The 26828-nt window shown below is 38.4% G+C and overlaps 1 protein-coding gene across 2 annotated transcripts in view; it reads left to right on the top strand.

Annotated features, from left to right (window-relative positions):
- The window catches only part of GABRB3 (gamma-aminobutyric acid type A receptor subunit beta3), a 112853-nt gene that overhangs the window by 71108 nt on the left and 14917 nt on the right, over positions 1-26828 (top strand). For both annotated transcript variants that reach the window (XM_041468502.1, XM_041468503.1), the window contains exons 4-7: positions 8035-8255; positions 13808-13890; positions 14943-15080; positions 22937-23089. In XM_041468502.1, the coding sequence (XP_041324436.1) occupies positions 8035-8255; positions 13808-13890; positions 14943-15080; positions 22937-23089 (595 nt within the window). The remainder of the gene's footprint in view (positions 1-8034; positions 8256-13807; positions 13891-14942; positions 15081-22936; positions 23090-26828) is intronic.

Raw genomic sequence — 26828 nt, 5'->3', positions numbered from 1 at the left:
GGGCACCTCCCTGGGGTTGGGCTGGGCTGGGCTTGGCTGGCCCAGGGCTGGCTGGGGCAGGGCTGTGGAAGAGCAGCCCTGCTGTGGCATGGGTGGGGAAGGAGCTCATGGACCCAGGGGGCTGACCTGGAGTCCTGGGCCCTTGGTTCTGGCAGGGTGTGGGGATGCCCTCCAGGCCTGGTACTGAAAATACACAGACTGTGTTTCAAGTTCAGCATAGCTAAAGCATTTGATGGCTTGATGGCTCTTGCTCTCTTTCTCAAAGGGTGTTTTGTTCACTGTGTCTGTCTTGAATGGGCTTTCCTGTAAGAAGGTCTGCTGTTTCAGATAATTACAGACAGCAAGTAGAATTTTGGGTGTCAGCCTTGGTGCTCCAGTGCCAGTGAGATTGGCTGGCTCTCAGAGTCAGCAAATGGATAGGTTGGGAGATGAGAAAATTTAAGAAATTCTTCCCACAATGGAGTAAATACTATTTTTTTTTTTTTTTTACCAAAAAGTGTGGATGTGAACAGATATGTATTTTCATCCAAGTGCATGCATCCATCAGCTCTCTGTCCCTAAATACACTTTTGATTTTTTTTTTTTTGTGGACTCTGGAGTGATTAAAAAAATATCTACAAGTGCTTTTACAATGGTCTTTTTACAATTCTGTAGTGACAAAAATACTGTAGACTTTTCAGTGTGAAATACTGTTTACTGAATTTTTTTTTGAATGTTTTTCACGTTTAATCACAGAAAATAGGAGGGGCATGGAGCTATGTATTTATGGTCACAGTATTTAAAACACATCTGTGTATGCCCGACTTTAGGGTCTGTGCTGGAACACCGCGCACACACACACTAAAAGAGTGCATGCATTCAATCGTCTAAGAAGTTGGAAGGTCTGAATAAATATGACAAACAATATCAACTTACAGGGCTTTCTCAGAGGGTTTTTTTTTTTCCTTCCAAATTTATATTGATAATTCAAGAAATGCAAAGGAAAGATATAAGGTTATGCATTTATGGAAAGAATAAAGTAGAAGTGTGAGAAGTCCATCATTCTCTAAAATGGGTTTCTGGTGTATCCCAAATTTTTAACCTCTTTTCATACCTCCAAACTGAAAAAAAGTAAACGTACAGCTTTAAGATTATAGGGCAGTAGCTCATTTCTCCAACTCTCTGGTGGCACATCCTGTTACTGTGTAGGAGGCACAATCCATTAGTTGTCAGTTCCCATCTCTCTAAGGTCAGCTGCCTCAATCGTGGGAACCAGCTGACAGCTGATAAAAGTTGATTTTTTCTTCCCTGTATGTTGTTAGCAGGATTTCAATTAGTGCAATTAAATGTACCTGATTTCATGAGGTCTTGTTGGCATTAATACGTACTTCTTGAAACAAGTTCAGTGAATCATTTAGCCTAGCATTATTTTTCTTTTGTATGTATTTTTTAAGGGTATTTGATGGTATTTTTTGTGACTTGATCTCTTTGAGAGTTTTCAAGAACAGCATCTATACATCTGGCATTTCTATTCCTCTTTCTTAGGAGGGACCTATCAGATACTGAATTTTTTGTTCTATCTGTCCATCAGCAAGTGGATTTTGATTGTAATTTATCACAAATTCTTTGGACTGCTCTTCAAGGATGTAGTATAAGACCATACTTCTTTTTTTTTTTTTTTTTTTTTTGCTACCTTTCTGCTCTGGGTCAGAGAGTATTATACCCATGATGTGTAATGGTGTGTGTTAGTTTTCCTTTGACCAGCCCTTTGGGAACAGAAATTCCTGATTACTGAGAAGCCTGTGGTGTTGTAATGCCTGTGATACTCTGAATCAGAAAAGGTATATTGAAGTATTCTCCCCCCACCCTCATCTGTCAGGGACTAAATAGCCCAGGTTGTCTTCCTATCATCTTATGTCCCTGAAATCAAATATTTGCAGGAACTTGTTTCTACTCCATATTCACCTTCCAAAGCTCACCCCAAGCAATTGCTTTCTTGTCAGCTGGTGTCCTCTGATGTTGGGATGACAGAACACCCCAAGAGCAGGAAAGCATCCCCATCGGTTTGGGGTGGGCAGAGGAGCACAGAGGAAAGAGCCAATACCCAGATTTTGAAGAGTGAGCTCTTCAAAAGAAGAGCTGGCCATGGCAGGAAGGTGCTAGGGGCAGTACCCCCAGGGCACCTGGTTGCTCCCTTCATTCCTGCTCAGAAGCTTCAATTCCACTGCAGTGACCACCACCTGTGCCCGAAAAGCAGCGGAGGAGCTGCTTTGGCTGGTTGCTATGTCAACTGTGCTCTCTTTGCCTGCAGAAAGCCAAGTGCTGGTTGGTATGGCAACCCTCCTCGGAGCACCCAAGGATGCTTGATGGGGAACAGGCTCTTTGGAGAAGGCACTGGGGTATCAGTGGAGGTGGAAGCTGCCAGAGGGTATGAGGGGCAGGAAAGACTCATGCAATTACACATTTATTTGGAAAAATATTTTGTAGAATCAAGTAGGTTCTTGGAGGCTAAGTAATTCTTCTTTATAACACCATTCTTTTGTGTTTCAGTAGAAGAGGAAAACAGTAATGGTCATTTTGCACAAAAGATACCAAGACAACATCGATGTGTGACGGGTCACACTGAAATCAGTGTGATTGAGCTGCTTTAGCAGTTTCTTAATGGAAGAGTATTGTAGCCACATGCTCAGGAAAACATGTGCTGTGTTTGCAACCTGTCAGTATTGTAGAGGTTTTGCACAGTGTCAAAGAAAAGCCCAAATCAGGATCTTATAGGTGAGATTAACCTTTACCGTAACAGCAGGTGGGCCATGAAACATTAGAAGAAGCAGCTTTGGTGGACTAGAGTGAATGAGTTTGTGTGTCTCTGCATGCTCAGGTCTCCTTCACTCAGGCTGCCCAGGAACTACATCTTTTGCCAGAGTCATTCTCATCAGGCAGTTCTCTTGTAAAAGACTTTACAGAAAAACAGGCTTTGGTGGCTTTCTCCATTTTCTGGTGATTGAGTAAGAAACTGTATTGTTTAGACATTGGACAACTCAAAATGTCAACAAGTAAAATATAATGTGAAAATACAGTTTTCAGGCATTAGAACAGGCTGCCAGGGAAGTGGTAGAATCACCATTCCTGAAAGTGTTCAAAAGGCCTGTAAATGTGGAATGTGAGCATAAGGTTTGGTGCTGAATATGGTGGTTAATAGTTGGACTCAATGATCTTAGAATACCTAAGCATTGAATCATCCAGCATTAATGATTCTATGATTCGAAATGCTATCTTTAATAATTTTTTTCTTTAATATGAAAGTTGCTGAAGCTGTTAGAAAATTTTGAATTCTGAGAAAAATGTTTATGTGATCATCTCACACAACTGACTAGCAGTGCTGGTAAATTCTGATGTGTTATGGTTAACCTTTCTGAAAACATCTTTATTAAACTCATTTTTAGCTATGTGAATTAATGTGTTCATTAATCTATTTGTCAGCTCTCTTCTGCGTATGGTAGGGTAATAGGCAGATTTACAGATATGTTGTCAAATCATAGGTTTCATGAGTTTGGCTTTGCAACTCACTTTGGGCTTATTGGGAAGAATATAATTGAATCATCAATGGTGCAGAAATAGCTCTTTATACTACAGGAGCCATGTCTAATTTTTGAAATTGTGTAGAAGGTGAGGGAAGAGACTTTGAAGTTATTAAAGAGACTAAGGCATGGATTTTCAATAAATATTTTTATCCACTGAATGAGTACTTACTTTATTAACTCATCAAAATTAAATAATACAGAAACTGATGGTAATAATCACATTTGTCTTTTGGTCAAGAAAACAAGGATGTGAATTTACATCCAAATGCAAATTTAAATCAGGAAACTACATTTCAGGTAGACACAAGGCTGTCTTCCCACACAAGCAGTGAAATAGATCTTTTTTGCATCATTTTTTCCAATATTTAAAATAATTTTCAATATATTCTTTCATTTTGCATTAAGAATTTCTTTTGCTTATTTGCCATATTAACAGTATTCTATCTTAATTATTAATTGCAGTGTTTATGTAGCAATCATTTTGAAGGAACATTTTTATAGCTAATAGAAAACTTGTAACATCAGTGATTCATGATATAGTAAGACAGCAAACAGTGATAGTCAAATTTAGAGCATTATTGCTGCTATAATTATGTTAATTTTATTATGATGAGCAAACTATCTTTTCAAATTTTTCTTTCACGGTTATTGAGTGAAGAAGAGGAAAGCTAGAGATAACAAGTCCTGTAATAGAAAACAAGTAATTTGTTTCCTTTGCTATTATAGCTTATTAGTGTTTTTCATTAATTGGTCTTATAGTCAGTGCATTATATACTGTACATTATCTGTCTGAAGTGGCTTTTTAGGAGTGGGTTAGTTGTGTTTCCTGCATGGTATGCTCAGTCCAAGAGAAAAAGTATAATGTAGAAAAGGCTTAAAATTTCTTTGTACATGGTTAGCACATACAATATTTATTAGTCTATAATTCTTGCTTAAGATATATGAAAATCATAAGCAGTACACACAAAGATCACAGATGTATTATACACTATTTAAGTTGTGAAATCAGCCTCTTTATTGTTGTATCTAAATGTCTTATCTTGATAATATCCAAAGTGTTACCTACTATTTGAGGTTTTTTAATGCTGTTTTCCAATACCCTTGACCAGGGAAAACTATATTGAAAGAACAGCCATCACAACTTTTTGTGTTCCTTTCCTTTTATTAGTGGCATTGTTGCCATGCTAGAAATTCAAGGATGCCTAGCATGTCTCTTATACTTGTAGGATGTTTCAGGGTCTTTAAATTCACAAAAGAAAGATTGTGTTGCCTGTGCAGTCGAGCTTTTCCCATTCTCAGGACATTTCACCTGTACTTGAGAAGCACTGTGTTTGTTGGCTGTCAGAGCTTTGAGTGATTTTGTTACTGTGCTTGACCTGAAACATGTTATTACTGTGAGGATCTGGAGAGGTAAATGTTGAATGCTGCATTGTATTGTTTGGGAGAATAAAATACGTTTTTTGGAGGTCTTTGCTGCTGAGAAAATTGTCCACTGCTCTTTGCAGTATCTAGAATTTCCTAAAGCTGGCAGCTCTGTGTCATCTTTGACGTACAATAGCAGTAGCTGTAGTGGTATGAATCTCTTCTGAGATACCCTCTTGACCTCCATATCAGAACTAGTCATCAGAAGCTCCCTGGAGGGAGGTGGCCCTTAATAAACTTTGTTGACTACTAACTGAGTGACAAAACTTCATTTTCTCATTTACCTGAAATATCTAGTTCATATTTTCCAGTCTACACTCAAACCATTTTTGCATTTTCCTCCAGGGTCTAGAGTAGGGAAAAACTTCCTTTATACACACAAAGTCTTGAAAATTAGTTAATCAAAGAATGAGAACTGATCCATATGGGTTTTAAAAAGTATATTTTCTGCAGGTAGTGAGCGACTTGTTGGAGCTGCCCTAAGGAACTCGCCTTTCTTGCTCATTTATCACTCCTTTTACAGCCAAGCAGTTTCACTGCAGTTCTTATATAAGCTTGTTGCTCCCTTTTTTTGAGGGAATGGAAAAAGTGTGATGGTGGCCAAGCATGGTTCATATTAATTCTTTCTGTCATCATCTTCAGAGCAGGTGAGGCTGGCAGAGCCCAAATGTACAAAATGCAAATATAATCATAAACATTAAAAGACATAGGGTGTTGAGGGATTTTTAAAATTTAAAATTAAGATAATATAATAAGTAAACACGGTTAATAGAGAAAGCACTAGTGAAATTTGTTACCTTACAGATTGTGTTTTGGAAGTTCTTTTTTCATTCAAGACACAGTAAGTTTTGGATGTTTGATGGTTGTTTTGTTTCTGTGCATAATTTGTAAAGTTGTTCCCTGACACAGTAAATGTTATTTTAAAATAAAATGCCAGATTATTAGTGCTTGTATTGTTATGTATGTTTTATTTAGCTAATTAATTACTCAATTCATTAGATGTTACCATATATTTTATCTCAAACCAAAGGAAAAAGAAAGCTAGCCCAAAAAGTTTTTAGGTTTTTTTTTTTTCAGATTTACCGCTTCACTTATATTTTGGTGCTGGCCAGCTCATTTTTTTCAATGCTATGCAGTTCCACCCCTTTTCTTTATTTAATTTCTTAGTATTATTTTCTTCATATACTGTGCAATTACCTGTAGTGAGCTTTTGGTGTACTGTTCTTTTGCCCACAACTTTTATAATCCCAAATTTCTTGACATTGCTGTGCAAACCATTATACAAGCCAGCAAGTTTTGAATGTTAATAGAAACAAGCTTTAATTAAACAGAGCAAAACAGAGCTGGTAGAGGACATTTGTTCTAATGCATCAGTGTTAGAAAACTGATTGCAGGGAATGTGAGGAGAGAGGTGGCCTTTGTGACATGGTAATGGGAGCGAGGCAGGTGTGCCCAGTGTCACATGCACCTCATTCACTGCTGAGCAGGGACCATCAGCTGCTGAAGAAAGCTGCTGACAAAAAGGTTAGAGCTCATTCTCTTGAGCAGTCATGTCAGATTTGAGGTTTGAGGAATGAGATTCCTTCCAGGCAGTTCCACGTGGGCTCCTTTCTCCCATCACTGGGCCTTTTTGTTTTCAGAAGTCCCCTATTAGTTTCTTAAAATGGGAACAGCTTTTCCTTGATATCTATAATGATTTATTTTTCTAGGCAATTAAATTTGATTTCTTTAAACCATAGCAGCTCCCTCATTAAAGAGAATGAATCACTGAATCAAAAATGCAAAGTCTCTGAGTGTGAAAGGCAGGCTCAAGTTTCATATAATTTCAAGGAAAGACCAGAGGGCTTGAGGGAAACGGGGCAGGAGCAGTGCCTGGAATTGGATTGTGTCCACATGAAACCCATTACAAGAATGGACCATTCCCAACAGCCATGCTTGGAAATCTTGAGCATCCTTTTCCCAAACAAGCGGCGAGCCTGAGGGGTTTCGCATCACCAGCTTGTAGAACCAGATGCAAATGCAGGTATCCTGTGGCTTGCACACCTGCTGCTAAATATTTAAATGAGTTTAGAGATCACATAAATTTCTCAGTATTTTGTGAAGAATCTCATGAAGTGTTTTATTGTTTAGGGCACTTCTGTAATTTGAAAATCAGAGTTTTAATGGCCTGTACTTACGGTCTCATTTATTTTGTGTGATTTATTTTTTCAGTTTTGCTGGTACATAACTTTAAAATGTTCACAGGCATTTTTTTTAATGTTTTATAATACTATGAAGCTCATGAATGAGGCCTACCATCTAAGCCTTTCAAAGCATTTCAATATAGCATTATTACGATACGAAGAAGTCAGGTTAGCAAATTCTGAAATGAAATAAAGAATTTTTAAATTGTTGTTTTAAGCTTCTGTATCCATGTTTAGGCTTTTACATTAGTGATCACAGCTTGTAGTAGAGACCATAAACCTTAAAACTGACAAAATTATGAAAACCAAACATTGATATTTGTGTAACTTCAATACAATTTACTGTTATTCAAAGTATCAGTGTAGTCTGTTGATGAGAAAATATTAGTGTTACTGCAAAATGCAGTCTCACACAAACGTACATGTATAATCAACATACCTTCAGCTTATTTTTCAGGCAGAAATTTTCATACTGCTTCAAATACTTTAAATGTTTTTCCATTTATCTGTCATTTTTAAAAATGGGGAAGATGGCAGTATTTACCCATTGTGTCATTTTTCATTCCACAAATATGATAATTTTGGGCAGTTGTCAGTGGAACTACACGAAAGAAAAGCAGGAGCAGGACAAATGATACTGATATCTACTGAATTTCATAGGAGTTGAAATGCCCCCTTAGTCTAGAGTGATATTTGAATGATATGAACTATTAATTAAGTGATGCAAATATTTAATTTTTATTAAACATTTAAAAATATTAAATTTAAATTTAATCAACAGCAGAATAAGCTATCCACAGGGAAATTATTCTCCTAGTTACACAAAGTATGGTTGACTCTTGTACTTCTCTTTTTTTTTTCCTGACCAGGATTACACTTTGACTATGTATTTTCAACAGTACTGGAGAGATAAGAGGCTGGCTTATGCTGGCATACCTCTCAACCTCACGCTTGATAACCGAGTGGCAGATCAGCTTTGGGTGCCTGACACTTACTTCTTGAACGACAAGAAATCCTTTGTGCACGGCGTTACTGTGAAGAATCGAATGATTCGCCTCCACCCGGACGGAACGGTGCTCTACGGCCTCAGGTCTGTGCTTCCACCATGAAGATTTCATCACTGCTGCTATGTGTTGTTGATGTTTGCTTCCTGGTACAAGGTTATTACAAACATTGGCTAGCTTATTATGTAACCTTCCCTGTAACTCTAAGAGATGCCAGTAGAAAACAAATGACACACTCGATGTTTCTTAATTTTGCCAGAAGCGCCTTCAGTCAGGTTTTATCTGTTTCTGTACAGTCACCATATCTGGAAAGCCCACTGGCTGTAGGAAGCAGAAAGGCACATATTAATTGTAAACCTGAAAATCCTGTCCAAAATACAGGCAGCAAGATTGAATGTGGGTGCTTATGTTGTCTCTTGATTTGTTCATAGTCTATAAAGAAAAAGGTAGAAGTAGCCCTGGTTGGGGAGAGTCAGCCACAGCTAAGATCATGACCCAGTACTTTCAGTGATTTCTTCAATCAGGAATCAGCACTGTAATTGCTACATTTCAAACCAAAGGTACAAACTGAGCTTACATTCTCTTACTTTCTACCTATTTTAGGTTTGACTTGTGTTTTCTTTCTTTTCTGCCATAACTTTTATGGTTAGAAATGCTGAAGTATCCTTCCCTTAATAAACTTAACTACACCAGCAAAAATCCTTATGGAAAACGCAGTAGTATCAAAATATTGCTTTCTTTGAACAGGTTACTTCATTTACTCCTGTGGTTTAAACCAGCAAAACAAGTCTGCCAGTGAAAGCTCCTTTTCCGTAGTTGGAAGTTTCTTGTATATTTAAGCAGAGATAATACTCAAGATTGGTGCACATAGGTAGTGAAGGATAAAAAGTCCCTAATACAGAAATAGATCAGAACCGTGATGCAGATGTGTTACATATCCAGTGTCAGTATTTTACCTGCTTCTCTTTTTTTATGAACAGTAGATCTTTTTACTTGACTTGGGTCTTGGCCCTCACCTTTTTAACTCCTGTTACATTATGGAGAATTGAATGAATCTTTCTAGACAAAATAGAGGTAGACTTGGCCTAATTTGGAACTTCAAAGAAGTTTAGAATGTTTTCTCGTAATTAATCAGTTTTAGCAAAAGGAGGCTTTTGTTTTGTGAGGTATTGACCCAGTATGGAGCACAACAGGCTTAAGATGCTTTTCTCAAGTGGTTACATGTGAGAAAAAATTATCTGAGATATATTTGTTTTTCTTTATGTCAAGAAATTTCCCCACAGCAATATAATGAAAAAAGTAAAGGAGATTAGAATTCTTGTGATCCTAGTAATAGGTGGAAGTCTTTCTGTAGCACTCTAAAAACATTTGGTGAGGATTATCTGTCATAGAGTAGTGTATTTGAGTAAGTTGGCTTCCTCTTCTGCAAAATACAAGTGTCCACAGCAGATGCATTTCACATAATAGGATTTGCTCAGCAGGATTTTCACCAGTGGCTCATGTGTAGCACACTTCTTCACTTTCCTTTTCTCTGAAAGCCTGTAATATCCAGGGTGAGAATCCATGATAGGAAGCAGCTAAGTTACATTGAAGAATGTGAAGAATGACTGTGTTAAATTAAATTGTGGCAAAATATAGACATTGTGATCAAAAGGAAGAAAATATCTGAGCCTTATCTCTGCGGATTTAAAGACCTGTACTTTGTGTTGTTCCATCACTACTCTGCTTCCTCTTTTATGGCTTCAGAGCATCCCAATGGCATTGAGCTCAAGCTGCAGTCCAGGGGCAATGTGGGTTGAGGCCAGAACTTGGAGTTTTATGTTCCGAAAAGCACAGGGTCACTCAGAATAATAGGTGAAATTTTGGAGGGTTGCAACCAATTACAGAACATCCACAGAACAAAGCAGTTCCTCAACACATATACAATTGAAAGTGATCCCAAGGCCACACTGGATGTGTGTTCTCTTCTGAACAATGTAGGATTTATCACAGTTTTGAAGGACTTGACTTTCAGTCGTCCAAGGTTCCTCTCTGCTTTAGAGAAAGCACTTTGCTACTGCAGCAGAAGTCTGTGATAGTGGGGGAATGGAACAGGAGCTTTTTGAAGTTCAGCCCATTTCTGGGGAATTTTTTTCTTTGGCCGACACTGAATTTTTTCTACCTTCTTCAGAAGAATCTACAAGGAAAATGATGATAAAACAGCTTTTTTTCATGAGAGACTACAGAGGAAATAACTATTTTATAGTCTGGGGATCAAAAATAGAGTCTGACTACTTGTGTGTTTCTCATGCATAAACCTCTTGTTTTTAGGTAGTACAATGTTAAACATTAAAAGTAACTGGTGCTGAGGAATATATGTATTTTATCAGAAAGGACTCACATAATTATTACCCATATTTGAAACATGATAGATGTTTGCAGGGTGAAAAGATTAGTTGTGATCAGTCAGACAAGGCAACCACGCTTACTTCTATTCTTTTTGGATGAATGTGTTTCTGTATCAAGAAAGAAAACAGTTAGGACTGTGACCTAATCACATATGAAGTATCTGTATTGCCTAGACTGCTTCATACTGTAAAAGTTTTGGGGACATAAAATATCCTTCTCTCGGTTGTGTATGCAGCACCTCACAGCCCATCACAGATGGGGCTCCTGTACAATATAGCAGTATAATCAAAGGCAATTAGCCCAGAAAAGGATAAGAGAATATATATCCAGAGGAAAGAAAACCAGAGTAGGAAATTATAAAAAGTTAAAAGCATTTCTTTTGTGTGTTGCTTTGACCCAAACTGTGTGCATGTCTGTGTCTGTGTCCCACTTCATCTTTGTCTGGCTCATAATCATTCCTCTGTCACTGCCATAATGATGAGTTCTTGAAACCTTGTTCTCTTGTGTCAGGCACCATACTATCCCATAAAAAGTAAACATGCTCTTCCTGGAGCATGCACAAGCCTGAGCCATTCATATTTGCTTTTGGTGTGCATTTGTGCAAGTTAAATTTGATTGCTTGAATGTTCATTCAGGAGGGACCTCTGAGTACTAAACTTACTTTGAAAAAATGAGATAAATTTGTTTCTATTTCTGGCTGTATCTTCTTTTCTAGTTCATTTTTCTGTAGTGTAAAAAAGTTTCTTGAGCAAGAATGTGCAGTTTCTGGTACTGGAACTTGTGATGCAAACCCACTAGAGTATGTGAACAGACCAAAATAAAAATACATTCCTTAAAAGTCATAACACAATTATTAAGTTGAATATAAATTTGCCAGCTGTATAATTTTTACAATATTGTAAAATTAATAATTTGTGTTCTGTAAGGCTGGCATTTATAGCTAGTTATACAACTTAATAGTTAAGTGTCTGCTAGCACATTCCCTTTTGTATCAACTTAGCTCATGTGGATGGGATCCTGCTGCAGGATCCCACATGAGACCTAGGTTAGTGTAGGCAAATCTTCTAAAGCATGGGAGAGAACCTTCATATCAACAATTTCCAAGCGTGCCTACTTGTTTTACTTTGAACACAGTTATTATTTGACTGAGGAGCAAGATCCTTTCATTGCACAATCAATATGGCTTTGTTAAGGGCGTCATTGCTTGCTTATTAATAATCACAGCTTTAAGAATAAGTTTTCTCCTCTAAGACTGTATGTTAGTCCTTGTTTTATATGCTTAGCTAGAGCTGCTCTTAGTAACCGTATTGAGGAGACATATAAAGAATCATAGAAAGCTTTGGGCTGGGAAGGACCTTAAAATCATCCTGCCGTGGGCAGGGACATCTTTGATTGGATGAGGTTGCTCAAAGCCCTGTGGAGGCTTCAACACTTACAGGGATGATGAATCCAGAACTTCTCTGGGCAACTTGTTCCAGTGCCTCACCACTCTGAAATTCAAAATTTCTTCATAAAATGTCATCTAAATCTACCGCCTTTCAGCTTAAATCCATTCCTCCTTGTCCTACACATCCTTCTAAAAAGTCTTAGTTCAGCTCTCTTGTAGCCTATCTTTTGGTACTGGAAAGCTGCTCTAAGATCCCTCTGGAACCTTCTCTTCTCCAGGCTAAACAACCCAGATGATTAATCATCTCCACAGTTAATAGCCCTGTGTCTTACCACCCTGCCTGAATTTCCAGAAGGGCATTTGCAAATGTTGGTTGCAGAGAAGACATTTCCCTAAACTGCAGAGCAACTGGGGAACTGCTGTTTGTACACAGCTCCAGCCTACTGGAATTTGTGTTAACAGAGGAACCAGAGCAATTCCCAGGTGCAGTTTGGAGGAAGGCTGGCCTAAGTATCCTCTTGTGATACAATACTTAATACCTGAAATCCTGCGGGACTAGCATAAGAGTATTCAGAGGACAGTCAGATCCTATACACTAGTATTATTTCCTTTTCTTTGAGATTGGATAGATTGGATATATTCATAATAACAATATAGGGGGTTTTTTTCTGTGAAAGATGTGAAGAAAGGCACCTAACTACTTTTTTTTTCTCTTGAAACATTGCCCTGGAATATTAAAGTAGTTTACCAGATTAGAAGACTGTAATTTGAGAAGGTTAATGGGTAGAAGAAAGAACTTCAGAGAAAATGCATGAAAAAAACATTAATATTGAGGGTTCCAGCTTTTAGATGCACATTTAAGGCATTTTCCCATCTTGTATTTATTAACATAAATTATCACTAGAATATTATTTGTTTAGGAACAAACTGTGCAATGTCTATGTCTTGTTTATATCAAAAAAGGATCAGTAAGGAATGGAGCTAGTCAGATTCAGAAGATAATTTATATGAAGCCATTATAAAAACAGTGATGCATAATAATGTATATTGTTGAAGGCTGTGATTCAGAAAAACATCAAAATATGCTGCAGATTAATTATGAGCACATGGTTATATCTGTCTAAAGTTAGAACAAATATATAAATCCATTAACTACAAAATGAAGTGACAGTGCTGTGTGAAGCTGTTAAGACAGTTGTTCTGGTTGCACATGTTTGTTGTTGACTCTCCTGATATACAAGAGGTTGATAAATAATGCTGATTTATCAATAGTGAAATGTTTTGCAAAACTGTCCTTAGGGTGCTAAATGGTTAAATAGACAGAGAAGTGAAAGTGTTTTGTTATTTGAGGAGAAAACTTAAAATTCAATATGGAGCTTCACAACAAAATCCTCTTTCAATTTGAAAACCAGGGAAGTAAGATTTAAAACAAAGCATTTTGCTGGACTTAAAACTTTTTTTTCAACATTTCAGGGCTTTTTTTTCCTAGACCTGCCACAAAACCAAGAAATCAGTTATTCATGCACCTGCAATCATTTTGACATTTGTAGCAGACTATTTTGACTTAATGGTTTCTGTTATAAAGTCATATATTTTAATCTCAGCAAATGTTCATGTAATACTTGCATATGAGGATAGGTCCATTGAACCCCAAAGGGGCTGGTTGCATAAGGGTAATTCACAGCCAGTTGTTCCACTGTAATTGCTGCTCTATGAGGCTGCTGCTCAATGTGAAAATATGGACCAGATTCTCACTTACTGTAAGCTATTCTTCAGATCTTCACTTTGGAAGATAAACAACCCCATCACCCAAAACCTGGATTACTGGCTGTATGGTAAACCTGATTGATGCTTGTGTTTCAGAATCACAACCACTGCAGCATGTATGATGGACTTGAGAAGATACCCACTGGATGAACAAAACTGTACTCTGGAAATAGAAAGCTGTACGTACCTAAGAAAATGCGTGTGAAATCTAGTTTGGATCTAGTTGTTGGGGTTCTTTTTGTTTTATACAACTGTGTAATATTTACACATGTGTCTATAAACACTATTTGTATCATATAATTATCACCATTTGGATTTTTTGTTTGTCTGTTTATTTAAATTATTAAAAGATATAAGGAGTCATCCATTTCTAGATAGATTAATACATTCTAGAAAAATTAGATGAGGACAGAATGAAGTAATTTAGTATTTTTGCCTGACTTGGCAGAGGTAGTGACTGGATGCTTATCTTCAACACAAGAGATTAATATTTGTATTTTTATCAGATTTATTTTCAAGAGAGCAAACACTGTGATACACTTGCCTTTCAGTATGCTTTATTATGTATGGATATTCTTGGTGCAGGACCTACCATGGGATTTCAAACTGATCCCATTTATGATTTGAAATTGTGTTACAAAAAGAACAGCATTCTCTTTTTCACCTAGTCATGTCCTAGGATTGCAATATTTGCACTTCAGAAGTACCTGCTCCATTTCTGCTACTGGCTGGAAAATGTGGGCCATATACAAAAAATACCAGTATACATTCCATATTCAGCTGTAGTCCTCCACTAGTGTAAGCTAGTGGAAATGATGCAACTCACAGTTTACTGTGAGTGGAAAAGGTCTGCCCCAGTTATGTTTCTCTGTATTCATTGAATAATCAAGCTTCTTCTGGTGATTATCAGTGTAAATATACATTTAGTTCAGTGCTAAATGCATTTGATATCCTAAATCTTGGATGGTGTTTTCTTCTCGCTGTGACTATTAGTGAATAATACATGAGTAATAAAAAAAAAAAAGGTAAAATAAAAAGAAAGCTAAGTATTTTGCCTAAAATTCCCAGGCAGATTGTAATGGTGTAGCAATTTGGGAGACCTTCCCACAGGCAAAATACCATACAGCTCTCCAGCTGTACCAATTCTTTTTGTTGTCACAAATGACAAGCTGCATGTTTGAAGCTATGTTTGAGTCTGCTGTTATTTCTGACTCTATTGCTTTGCCTGCAGATGGCTACACAACTGATGACATAGAGTTCTACTGGAGAGGTGGAGATAACGCCGTCACTGGCGTGGAGAGGATTGAACTTCCTCAGTTCTCTATCGTGGAATACAGACTGGTGTCAAAGAATGTTGTCTTTGCCACAGGCAAGTATTGCCACTTGCCCATTTAGTGTTTAATTTTCTTGTGCATGAAAATTACTGTTTTATTAATAATAATTAACTATTATTACCAATCAGAAAATGTAGCCTGTGTTGCCTGTTTGGATAAAGAAATTACTTGACAAAGCCTGGAGGTAGAAGACCATGAAAATTCCAATCTTGCATTCAGTACTGCATTCAGCTCTGGGGCCTCCAACATGAGAAGGACATGGACCTGTTGGAACAAGTCTGGAGGAGGGCCACAGAGATGATCAGGGGCTGGAGCACCTCTCTAAGGAAAACAGGCTGAGAGAGTTGGGGTTAAGCTTGGAGAAGAGAACCTTCTAGCAACCTTTCAGCATTTAGTAGGGCCAACAAGAGAGATAGGGAGGGACTTTTTACAAAAACATGTAGTGATAGCACAAGGGCAAATGGTTTCATACTGAAAATATATTTAGATTAGATATAGGAAGAAATTCTTTACTGTAACAGTGGTGAGGCAGTAGGTTGCCCAGGGAAGTTGTAGATGCTCCATCCCTTGAAGTGTTGAAGGCCAGGTTGGATGGGGCTTTGAGGAGCCTGGTCTAGTCAAAGGTGTCCCTGCCTATGGCAGTGGGGTTGTAACTATGTAGTCTTTAAGATCCCTTCCAATCCAAACCATTCTGTGATTCTTTGCCTTCTTGTTTATTTTTATTTGTATGCATGTGATACTTAACTAGACGCCTAAATATCTATGGTCTAAGTATTAAGTCATTCACATCTGAATCATGAGTTTAAATGTAACCTACAGGGTAACTGATCATACATAAACGTGTTTTGGCATGCTAGGTCAAAAAGCCACCAATTTTATAAACACCTCCTTGCAACTTTTCAGTGCATGTTTGTTTTGTTGTTATATAGTGAATGTCTCTTTTTGTCTCTCGATTTGCACTGATAGATATACAATACTATCCGGTGCATTTGTAGTCATTGTTAAAGTGTTAAAATTAAATCCCTGCTTGTTTCCTTGAAGATGGAATAAAAGTTAGTAGCAACTCACAGTACTGGATGTCTTTAGAATACAAAGTGCAAGGTTGATTTACATATTTGGTGTTAGACACCAAAATAGGAATATGTGTGACAAAATCAAAGCAACACAGAAAGCCATCAGCACATGTGGGGCCATTACTTGGTTCATTACTGGGGCCTTCAGATTTTCAGTGCTGTTCAGACCACAGGAGTGTGCTGTTCCATCTGTCTCAGCACACCAGAACAAATGAAGCACAGCTGAATCATGTTTGTAAGCATCACTTCACCCACTCTTTGGACACAGCATCTGTTTCAAAGTACACAGAAACACAAGTTGTATTTCAGAACAAAATGTAAATATTGCTGGGATTGAAATTAGTATGAGGGAGTTTGCCAGCTGCTGCTGTTCTCAGTTACCATTGTGAATGGAAGATTTTTTTATACAGAGAATCAGTTGCTCTAATCCTATATCCTTCTGTCCTGCAGCTAGTACCACCTTTGGCAGCCAGGGCTTACCTGCCCCTCCTCAGGACTGGATATGCTTTTGTAGGAAGGCTGTTTTAGACAACAATGAGAATACAGACAACTTATTTGTGGAGTGACTTTTATGACAGTCCAAGGCCACCTTTTAGTTCAGTATGAAATATTTCTCTAGATGCGTGACTTAGTAATGTAGAGATGAGAGATTTGTAAAAATCAGGAAAACAAGAAATCCGAAGAGAGATGTGACAAATACAAGAGAGACTAAAAAACTAGGAGCACATATTTCTGAGACTGACCAAATGTTCAGAATATTAATGTTTTTTTCTTAAAAGTACTAGTGAAAGGAATAAAAAAGGCTCATCCTTCAGTGTTTAAGACAGCTTGGCATTAGGGAGTTACAGAGAACAGCATGTTTCTTGTGCAGTTTTCTGAAACATTTAATTTTTTTCACTGATGAGACACTATACTGAATTTACTATTGCTTTGATACAGGACATTATAAAAATGCCTGATTAATGATGACATTTTATAACAAGACAGGAAAACATCACATTTGTTTCTCAAAACCACGTTTAAATCTAAATCTAAAGCATGCCAGCAGATCGAATACATAAAGTCAGCAGACACTTTTCAAGTTTCTTCTCAAGAGTTTTTTACAGTCCTAGTAATTAGGGCCAGTTTCTACATTTTTTTTGGAAAATAAGTTAGGCATGTTTTTGGCTTTGAGGTTATTGAAGTCTCAGGGGGAGATATTAGTTCTTTGAGCTCAATATCTTAGGGAACATTTCAGAGATTTCAGTCCTAGTGTGCTTTGATTGAATAAAACTAAAAGAAGACTTCAGAGTCATGCCATAAACAGCTTTTTGGATTAGTTTTTTCTCCTGTCCTTCAAGAGAAACTGTGCTGTATAATCTTGTGTAACTTAGGCAAAAGAAAAAATCTGTTCCCATAGTAACTACTGAGAAGCAATGATAAGCATGGGAAAACCCCCATCCATAATCCGGGTGGAGCTGCAAGAACGCTGGAGGAACGGCATGCCTGTTGAAGTATAGAATGGAAGTCAAAATTTGACTGGCCAAATTAGCAAAATGTGTTTGGAAAAAAGATAAAATTCATTATGGACGAGTTCAAGATACAGCATCTGTGCAACTAAATATTCCTTTCCAAATTAAGGATAGAGAATGCCAGGTTGTGCCAGGGTTCTGTGTGTACACAGAAATACAAGGGTTGTTGTTGATCTCAAACTGAACATGAGCCGGTAAGATCTTTTTTGGGAGAAAAAGAAAAGAAACAAACAAAACCACAAATCTCATCATAAAAAGAAGCCTGATTTACATTGATAATGCTTAAGCTTTGTATTTTTGGTCAAGGGTAGCACTCTTGAAGGCAGTAATGGAGCAATAGAAGGGGGTTTATGGAAAATAAGCAAGTATAAGTGAAAAACTAGAAAATGGCATAACTGAGATTAGTGGAGATACAAGTATGGCCATGTAGTTTAAAAAAAGAGAGCACTTGATTGGGAATTAAATAGAACCTTCATGTGTCTAGAAGTTATCTGCAAAGCTATGTACAATAGTCTGTTCCCTTTATTCATGATTTTTAAATTTCTATGAAGAAGAAATACCTGGTTTGACTATCCTTCTCACACCAACTGAAGGCCATGCAGGATACCATAAGATATTTAAATGGCACTGGATGCTCATGTGTCAGTAACTGAATTAAGCCCACAGTCAAATGCTATCCAGTCAGGGCCGTCAGTGAAGCCTAAAGAGCGATTCAGCTCTTGAATACTTCTGTTTTCTCAAATGAATATTTTAAGACACTCTTCAGTTGCCTAAACCTAACAACCTTCTGCCTTTTGAGCTGCTGTAGAAGATCCTGGTTAGCAGTTAGGCTGCTGTTCTGGCATCTTGCAGCCTTGTGTTCTATGTTCACCATCTACTGCTTCAGTATTGATTGCTTTGGTGTTGTGTTCTGCTCTTCTTTAGCCTCTCACATCTCAAATGGCTTTAGACACCTCAGTATAGACAGTTAAATCACATCCTTAGAATCAGCTGGCTCTAAGTCTAGATCTCCATGGTTTCCACTAACGCCTCATGCTCCATGCATGAGCAAATACCTGCATTCAAACACCTGAAATGTAGTGCTAATTCTGTTACCTGAATCTGCCTCCTAAATGTTTATTATCTCAAAATGCTTGGATAGTGAACAGGAATGGGGATATGTAAAACACCATCTAAAAGCTTCAAGTCACATAGCAGTCAAAGCCATATTAGCAACCTGTTGGTAAGAAGAGGGTAGTCTTAAAAGATTTGAAAATGAAATATTTGCTGTATTCTGAAAGATCAGTATGTAAAGTACATTTCCAATTAGCCAAAGAACCTTCCCAGAAGAACATATTAAAATAAGAATTCTGTAACTGACCAACTTTGTTATCTTGTTTTATACTTGGATAAAACAGCAAGAGACTAATTTAGCCTTGAAGCCAGATATTTCAGCTTGCTAGCTTTTAATGAAATTGGAACAGAAACAAGTAATCTCTTTTTATCAAGTGCCCAAAAACGTGAAAAGGAATATTTGGGGCTCAAGTGTTGATTAAGTTATTATTTTCATACTTTCATTCCCAGTACTGTTAGATTGAAATACTTCTGGCAAAATTCTGTTATTCCTGTAGTATTTAAATTAGCCCATATACATCAACATGTTATATGAGATGGGAGGAAGGATAACATGGCAAAGCAAGGTTAAAAGGTAAAACCCAGAATTTTTAATGGAAACTTAACAAGTAGAATTTCCTGGCAATTAATCTCTAAATGTACTGAGCCTTAATTGACAAATCATTATGCAATCATAATCAGACAAACAACAGTGTAATTGTTGAGCTTACCCAGAAGTCAACTTATATTAAATAAGTAATCCACAGAATGGATCTTTCTAGATAAATATCTGGACTTACAGTCCTTGCTCCATGAAGGTTAGGACCCATCCTGTTCAGAAAGCTTTAGCCATTCAGACAAAGAGGGGGAATTAACTACAGGAAATAAGGAGGAGTCCTTCTTTTAATTGTTTATTTTCCACAGATTCCTGTGGCCTGCTTGCTGGAGGTGAGATACTGCAGCAGAGATGGCAGGCTGGATGCAGGGTCAATAGATAATTTTTGAAGACATAAAAGCAATTCAGTTGAAAGTAATATAAAGTCTCACAGTCTCAGGGAGAGGTATCTAAAGGAGAACCCTGGCTATGTAGTATGATAAAAAAATGATTCTACCAGTTCATGTTTCAATTTCAACCTGACCTTAACAAAGTCTCTACTATACGTGTCAACTGCAGTAAGCAGCTGTAATGCTAGCAAAACTTTTGTTTTTATTGCCTGGGAGCCTCACACCATCAAAATCTGCCCTGAGACTTGCAGGGTCTGGATTAATCTTGTTCTGATTTATGGTGAATATAATTTCAGTGTCTACGTTTGAGCTAGGTGTCTGAGTTGGTCAAAATAGAATTCATGCAGTTGGTGGAGTATGGAGACAAAAGGAGTACACCTACAGGAGTCCATTTTAGGAGGTGGTAGATAATTCCTTAGGTTTCTTTTGCTGGATTGACTGGATGAACTGGAGCTTAGACACCAGGCTCATGTGTAAGCAGTTCAAGTGTGTTGCTTAATCAACTGCTATTTGAGAGGGCACAAGGCAGACTCTGTATTATCCACGTGCTGATCACAAAGATGTAGGGGGGAAAATCATGTCCATCAGCTGTGTGCTGGTGTCTGAGAGATGTCACAGGGCATCTCAAAAGGATCAGGGCACCATCAGATTAGCAACTGAATCTGTGTTACAGTCAACTCCAACTCTAGAGCAGGAAGACAGAAGGCACTGACAAGCCCTGGCCCTAGACATGGTTCTTGGGGTTCTAACTTCAGAGCAAAGAAACTGGTGCTTCAAGCATATTTAGGTTGGTGTCTCTGGCCTTGAGGTCAGCTCTCTGGGGAGTCCACCTTTAAGGCCAGATCTCACTAGTTTCAGTAATTACCTTACCTAATTAGACAGAAATTGTGCTGAGAAATGGATCATGGTCACAGGTGAAGCATTCAAGATAAATATCTTGATAAAGCTCGCTCTGTTATATGGTTTCTCAGTTTGGGATTTCATTACTGAACATTAATAACATATGTGACACATTATTCTCTCCCCTGTTGATACACACCTCTTTCACCCACATTATTTTCTCTGCTTTATCAATGGTGAGGTTCTCTTTTCTTTCTCTGAGTTTCCCTAGTGCATTCAGGGTCCTTGGCTCTGGAGCAAACCAAGAATTCTTCAAAAAGAATTGACTTTATTCAGTTCTACTGAACTTCCTTGAATTAATCCTTCATACTATTTAATCAAAGAATCAGTATTTCTATCAATAATATCCCACAGATATCTAGACCTGGACAGGACTTTTGAAAACTTTTATACACATTTATAGAGAATCCTTTGAGTGGGTAGTGTATTATATGAAATAATTTTTCTCAGCAGAGCTTTATAAAGATTTCTGTCTGATGCTCTGCTCTTATTGCAGAAAGGTGATCAGGTCTGCTGCATTTTTAATGTATTCCATGATAGCAGAGTTTATATATTTCATTATGGTCTCCTGTTTTATTTATATAGTCTGCAGACACAAGGCCACAGAAACATTTTCATAAGAATCCAAATGAAAATGTTAAGCTTTGCAAAAAAGAGCAGGGCTGGTTTCAATGAGAAAACTTGTCTTTTGAAATGAAACATTGTTTATCTGAAAATGAAGATGTTAAGCAAGCTGCAGTGTAGATGTTTGCTTGCTGAAAATTGTGTCGACTGCCCCAGACAGCAGAAAACCTTGGTCTAATCCGGATGAAATACATCCTTCTGATTCCAGCAATATACTTCTATTGGTGAAGCTAAAAGGCATTTCATTCTGGAAAAAATGCTACTGATTGAAGTAATCACAGCAACCAGATACACGTACCAGATATTTCTTTTCCCAGTCATAGTTGTTCTGAGATTGTTTGATACAACAGTTAAGGATATTTGCACAAGTTTGATATTGCCTTGATGCTCCTGTTGCCTGGAAATGGTGTGGCATTTTTCTGTCATATGAGTCAAAGTGTAACAAACTATCAGGAATATGATGGAGAGAAATCTGCAGTTTTCCATTCCTTCTTTCCCTTTCTTTCTTAGGAAATCCATCATTCGTATCTATATGGGCAAATGTAATTTCTTAAGCTCATATGCAAACACATAAACATAATTTAAAGGGAAGTTTTTAAGTTTTCATTTTTTCTCTAGACGTAATCTTTCATAGCTTTTACATATTTGCACTAGAATGGGTGGGAAGTGTTCTAATATCTGTTTGAGTTCTTGGTATGTGCTGAAATTTTTTTTAGAATGTTGACTAACTGTATCTTTTAGATGAGCTGTTAGAAGTATATCTAAGACTGGTAGTGTGAACACTGAAATCATGGAGCTAATGTGTGAAAGACCACCTTTTTCATATACAGCTGTACTAAGATTTAATCATCTTTGCATTTAGTGAAAAAAGTCACAATTATTTTTAACAATTTGAGATTTCTAAATATATTAGTCTGAATATATATATACATATATATATATATACACATATATATACATATATATGTCTATAAGTCTAAAATGTATTCAGTAACATTAACACAAATTCAGTAAGATATACATCAATTTGAAATTAAGTTGGTATTGAGGTTATTAATTCTTTCTATTGTTAATTTTTAATGTTTGTAACTGTTCATGAACTATATATGTGCACACAAAAATCGATTTTTTTGTTGTTGTTGTTTAAAATATGTTTGGAAGAAAAATTTGAGCTGACTAGAATTGATGTTTAGGGGATCTAGTCTGAAGGCTTTTCCTTTAATAAAATTCATTACAATTTATTTTTGACACCATGGCCCATGTTTCTTATAGTTCATATGTAATTAAGAAGTTTCATCTCTTGAACAACTCATTGTAAAGGAAAAAAACTATGTACATTGCTTATTCTCTCAATATAAATTCTATACAGAAAACTGTACTTGGATAAGCATCTTACCTGGACACCTAAACAATTGTTTTTAAAAACTAACTGGTGCACACCTATCTGTTCAATAGTCTGAAGTAATTTTCTGTCTCTCTTTTTCTTCCCAAATACAAATTCCTTGGCTATCACTGTATTCACTGCAAGGTTCCTTTTAATACAAATGAGTATTACAGTGAAGATGTCATCCCTACTGTTCTGCAGATGTCATACTACCTCACAAAATGTGCAGAAACTGAAGGCAGCTATCTACAAGTGTCTTTCCTTCAGTATAAATTACACTGTTTTCCTCTCTCTTTTCTCAGGTGCCTATCCAAGACTTTCATTGAGCTTCAGGTTGAAGAGAAATATTGGCTACTTCATTCTTCAAACCTATATGCCCTCCATACTGATTACCATTTTATCATGGGTGTCATTCTGGATCAATTATGATGCATCAGCAGCAAGAGTTGCCCTTGGTATGTGCTAAAATGAGTGGGACATTAAAATGTCAGATTTAATGTAGCCTTCAGAGGTTGTTAAAAACTACGACATGATGTCAGTGTTTTGAAATTCCAAAATAATTTGCGTCAAAATCATGTCATCCAGTATTGCCTCAAAAGTGATGTTTTCCTCTTCGTGCAAGAGTGTAGCTACCACTAAATCTCTGACATGAGCTGCTCATACAGGTCCCAGACTTGTTTTCACCAAAGCTAATGCGGTTTTCAGTAAGTTCATCTAGGACACCAGTTCCACAATCATACTTGAACACGGGCTTTAGTCCAGCTCAGTGTGGGAGGACAAATGTGGCTCCAAGCCTCCTCCTGAGGTCCTGGGTGCTTTAACTGATGCTGGCAGGAGCAGACTTCAAGAACCGTTGCTAGTTCAGCACACATCAGCTATGGACCATACCATGCCACCTAACCCTCAGAGTACATGGTGTGTTAAGTGCACGTTTATGACAGCTTAAAGTGTCATTTACCTCATGACAGAAAAACTTGGATTTGGCACAGGTATGTGATTCCTGCCCAAGGACTTTTCAGATCAAGGTATCCTTTAAATAAGGGAAGGTCACTAGAAGATTGTGCAGTTGACACATTGGAGGGAAGGGATGCCATCCAGAAAAGCCTTGACAAGCTTGAGAGGTGTACCCGCATTAACCCCATGAAGTTCAACAAGGCCAAGTGCAAGATCCTGCATGTGGGTCAGGCAATCCCAAGCACAAGTGCAGGCTGGGTAGAGAATGGATTGAGAAACAGCCCTGAGGAGAAGGACTTGGGGGGTTGGTTGCCAAGGAGCTCAACATGACCCAGCAATGTGCACTTGCAGTCCAGAAAGCGAACTGTGTCAGGGCTGCACCTAAACCAGTGTGGCCATCAGGGTGAGGAAAGGGATTCTTCTCCGTGACTGCTCTCATGACACCCCAGCTGGAATGCTGGATCCAGGTTTGGGGTCTCCAACATAATAAGGTCATGGACCTGTTGTAGTGAGTCCAGAGAAGGGCCACAAAGGTGATCAGGGACTGGAGCACCTCTCTGTCAAGGCAGGCCAAGAGACTTGGTTTTGTTCAGCTTAAAAAGAAGGCTCTAGGGTAACCTTATAGCACCTTCCAGTACCCAAAGGGGAAAGGGACTTCATACAAGGACATGTAGTGACAGGACAAGGAGGAATGGCTTCAAAATGACAGAGAATAGATTTAGATTAAGAAGAGGTTCTTGATTGTAAAGATGGTGAGGCACTGGAACAGGTTGTCCACAGGAGTTTTGGATTCCCAATCCCTTGAAGTGTTGAAGGCCAAGTTAGATGTGTCTTCAAGCAACTTGAACTGCTCATGGCAGCAAACTTAGATGGTGTTTAAGGTCCCTTCCAAGCCAAAGCATTCTGTGATTCTGTCATAGTTTAGGAATGGTATTCTCCAATTTAGTGGTTCTATTAAAACCACCCTGTCCCCCTTCCCCCTGTCCCCAGTACCCCTGTGGGTGGCTGGAGAGAATTGGAGACACAAAAGGTAAAGATCCTAGGCTGAGGTAAGAACAATTGATTGGAAACAGCAATGAGACATGAAAAAGAACAGGGTCAGCAAACTACAAAAGAGAGAGCGATTCACAAGCAAAAATGCTCATTGTGCAACTTATGACTCAGTGGTGGCCACGCTTGCCCCAACCTGAAGGGAAACCTTCCTCCCAGAAAAGACTCCCTTCCCACAACCTCTGGCAATGATGTGAGGTGATAGAGAATAACGTTTGGGTCCTAGCCATGCCCCTTCCTGGCTACTGCAAAAATTAACCCTGTCCTGGCCAGAACCAGGACAGATTCTATAACAATGTCTCACAGCAAATATTTCATCATTTACAGAAGCATACTCAGGGATAGCTATACCTAAGGAAGATTAAATGGATCTATAAATCCTTATAAATACTTCTGCCTCTTGTCTTGTCCCAAATTCTATCTTCAACCCTGTGCTTCTCAATTACACATACCTTGTCACTTCCCCATTAACCAAAACTTGTCACTATGTCTGTGCTATCTTCCTGCTGTATTCTCTTATTTTCTTAAAACAGGAACATACTCCCTAGTTCCCTTATTTTTCTATAATGTACTACAGCAAACCCAGACTCCAACTCGTGTCCCTGTGAGTCTCTTTTTCCTTACCCCTTTCCTTATGTCTCTCAAGGTCCCACATACCAAACAGGCAGGGTAGCCACCTTTGTGCAACATATTATCCAGCATCTGAATTTGGGTAGCTGGAGATACTGTAGATTAACTGCAGTTACTGTGCAGTAATTCTGCACATAATGTGGGTTATCTGGTGTGTATGGGCATGACACAGTCTGGCATTACCACTCAGCAGCCAGGGTTTGTTTAGCAGCTTCAAGCTAAGTAGCAGCTTAATAGGAAGCAGGGCATAGAGTTCAGACATCTCTGATGTGTTCATAAATGAGCTACTGGATAGCAGAGATCCACCCAGGTGGACCAAGTGAGGGCACTTCAAACACAGCCATCACATCTAGATACATACTGTCCAGGAATGCAGAGAACAGATGGTTAGACAGAAGTTACCATACCCAGTGACATTTCATGCCCTTTTGTTACAGGTTGATGAGATTATTCCTTGTTTAAGGAGCAAGACTGTCCCATGTCACCCATTTCTGTGTAGCACAAGTTCATCAAGTATTGTAAAACAAATATTAGAACAAAAATCAGAGAGTACAAGGCAAGCTCAGGAGACCAGATGTTCTATTTCCAATTGGTAGAAAGTCCTTTTGAGAGGACAAAAATCTATCTAATAGTTTCTTCTCAGAAAACAATTAGTGCCTTGGTGATTATGTCTTTGGCATTTGTACATTCAAGTTCATTATCATGGGTCTAATCCTATGTTTCTTTGTATACCACCTCTTATTAGTCTTAAGCTGGTATCACAGAATCACAGAAAATGGTGAGTTGGAAGGCATCCACAAGGGATCTGCAGGAGTCCAACTCCTGTCCCTGCACAGGATCATCATCTCCAAGAGTCACACCATGGGCTCAAAGATCCACAAGGGATCCACAGGAGTCCAACTCTTGTCCCTGCACAGGATCATCATCTCCAAGAGTCACACCATGGGCTCAAAAGGATTGTCCAAATGTTTCTTGAACTCTGTCAGGCTGGTGCTGCGACCACTGCCCTGGGGAGCCTGTTCCAGTCCCCAACCACCTTTTGGGTGAACAGCCTTTTTCTAATATCCAGCCTAAACCTCCCCTGACACAGCTTCAGGCCATTCCCTTGGCTCTTGCCACTGGTCACCACAGAGAAGAGATCAGTCCCTGTCCCTCCTCTTCCCCTTCTCTTCCCCTCATGAAGAAGCTGAAGAATGAAGAACTCATGAAGAATAAAGAATGAGTTCTCCAGGCTGAACAGACCAAGTGACTTAACTTGCTGCTCATACGGCTTCCCCTCATGACCTTTCACTTTCCTCGTTGCCCTCCATTGGACACTTTCTAATAGTTCAGTATCTTTTTTATAGTGTGGTGGTCAAAATTGCTGACAGTATTCAAGGTGAGGCTGCCCCAGTGCAGAGGAGGGCAGAGGAGGACAGTCCCCTCCCTCGCCCAGCTGGCCATGCTGTGCCTGATGCATCCCAGGGCATGGTTGGCCATCCTGGCTGCCAGGGCACTGCTGGCTCATGTTCAAATTGCATTCCACCAGGATCCCCAGCACTTTCTGCAGCACTGCTCTCC

This window comes from Pyrgilauda ruficollis, unplaced genomic scaffold, assembly GCF_017590135.1.
Source record: "Pyrgilauda ruficollis isolate IOZ18807 unplaced genomic scaffold, ASM1759013v1 scaffold22, whole genome shotgun sequence".
In the NCBI taxonomy this organism is placed as follows: domain Eukaryota; kingdom Metazoa; phylum Chordata; class Aves; order Passeriformes; family Passeridae; genus Pyrgilauda; species Pyrgilauda ruficollis.
The sequence above is the reverse complement of the archived record's forward strand: the minus strand, read 5'-3'. Positions and strand labels throughout refer to the sequence as shown.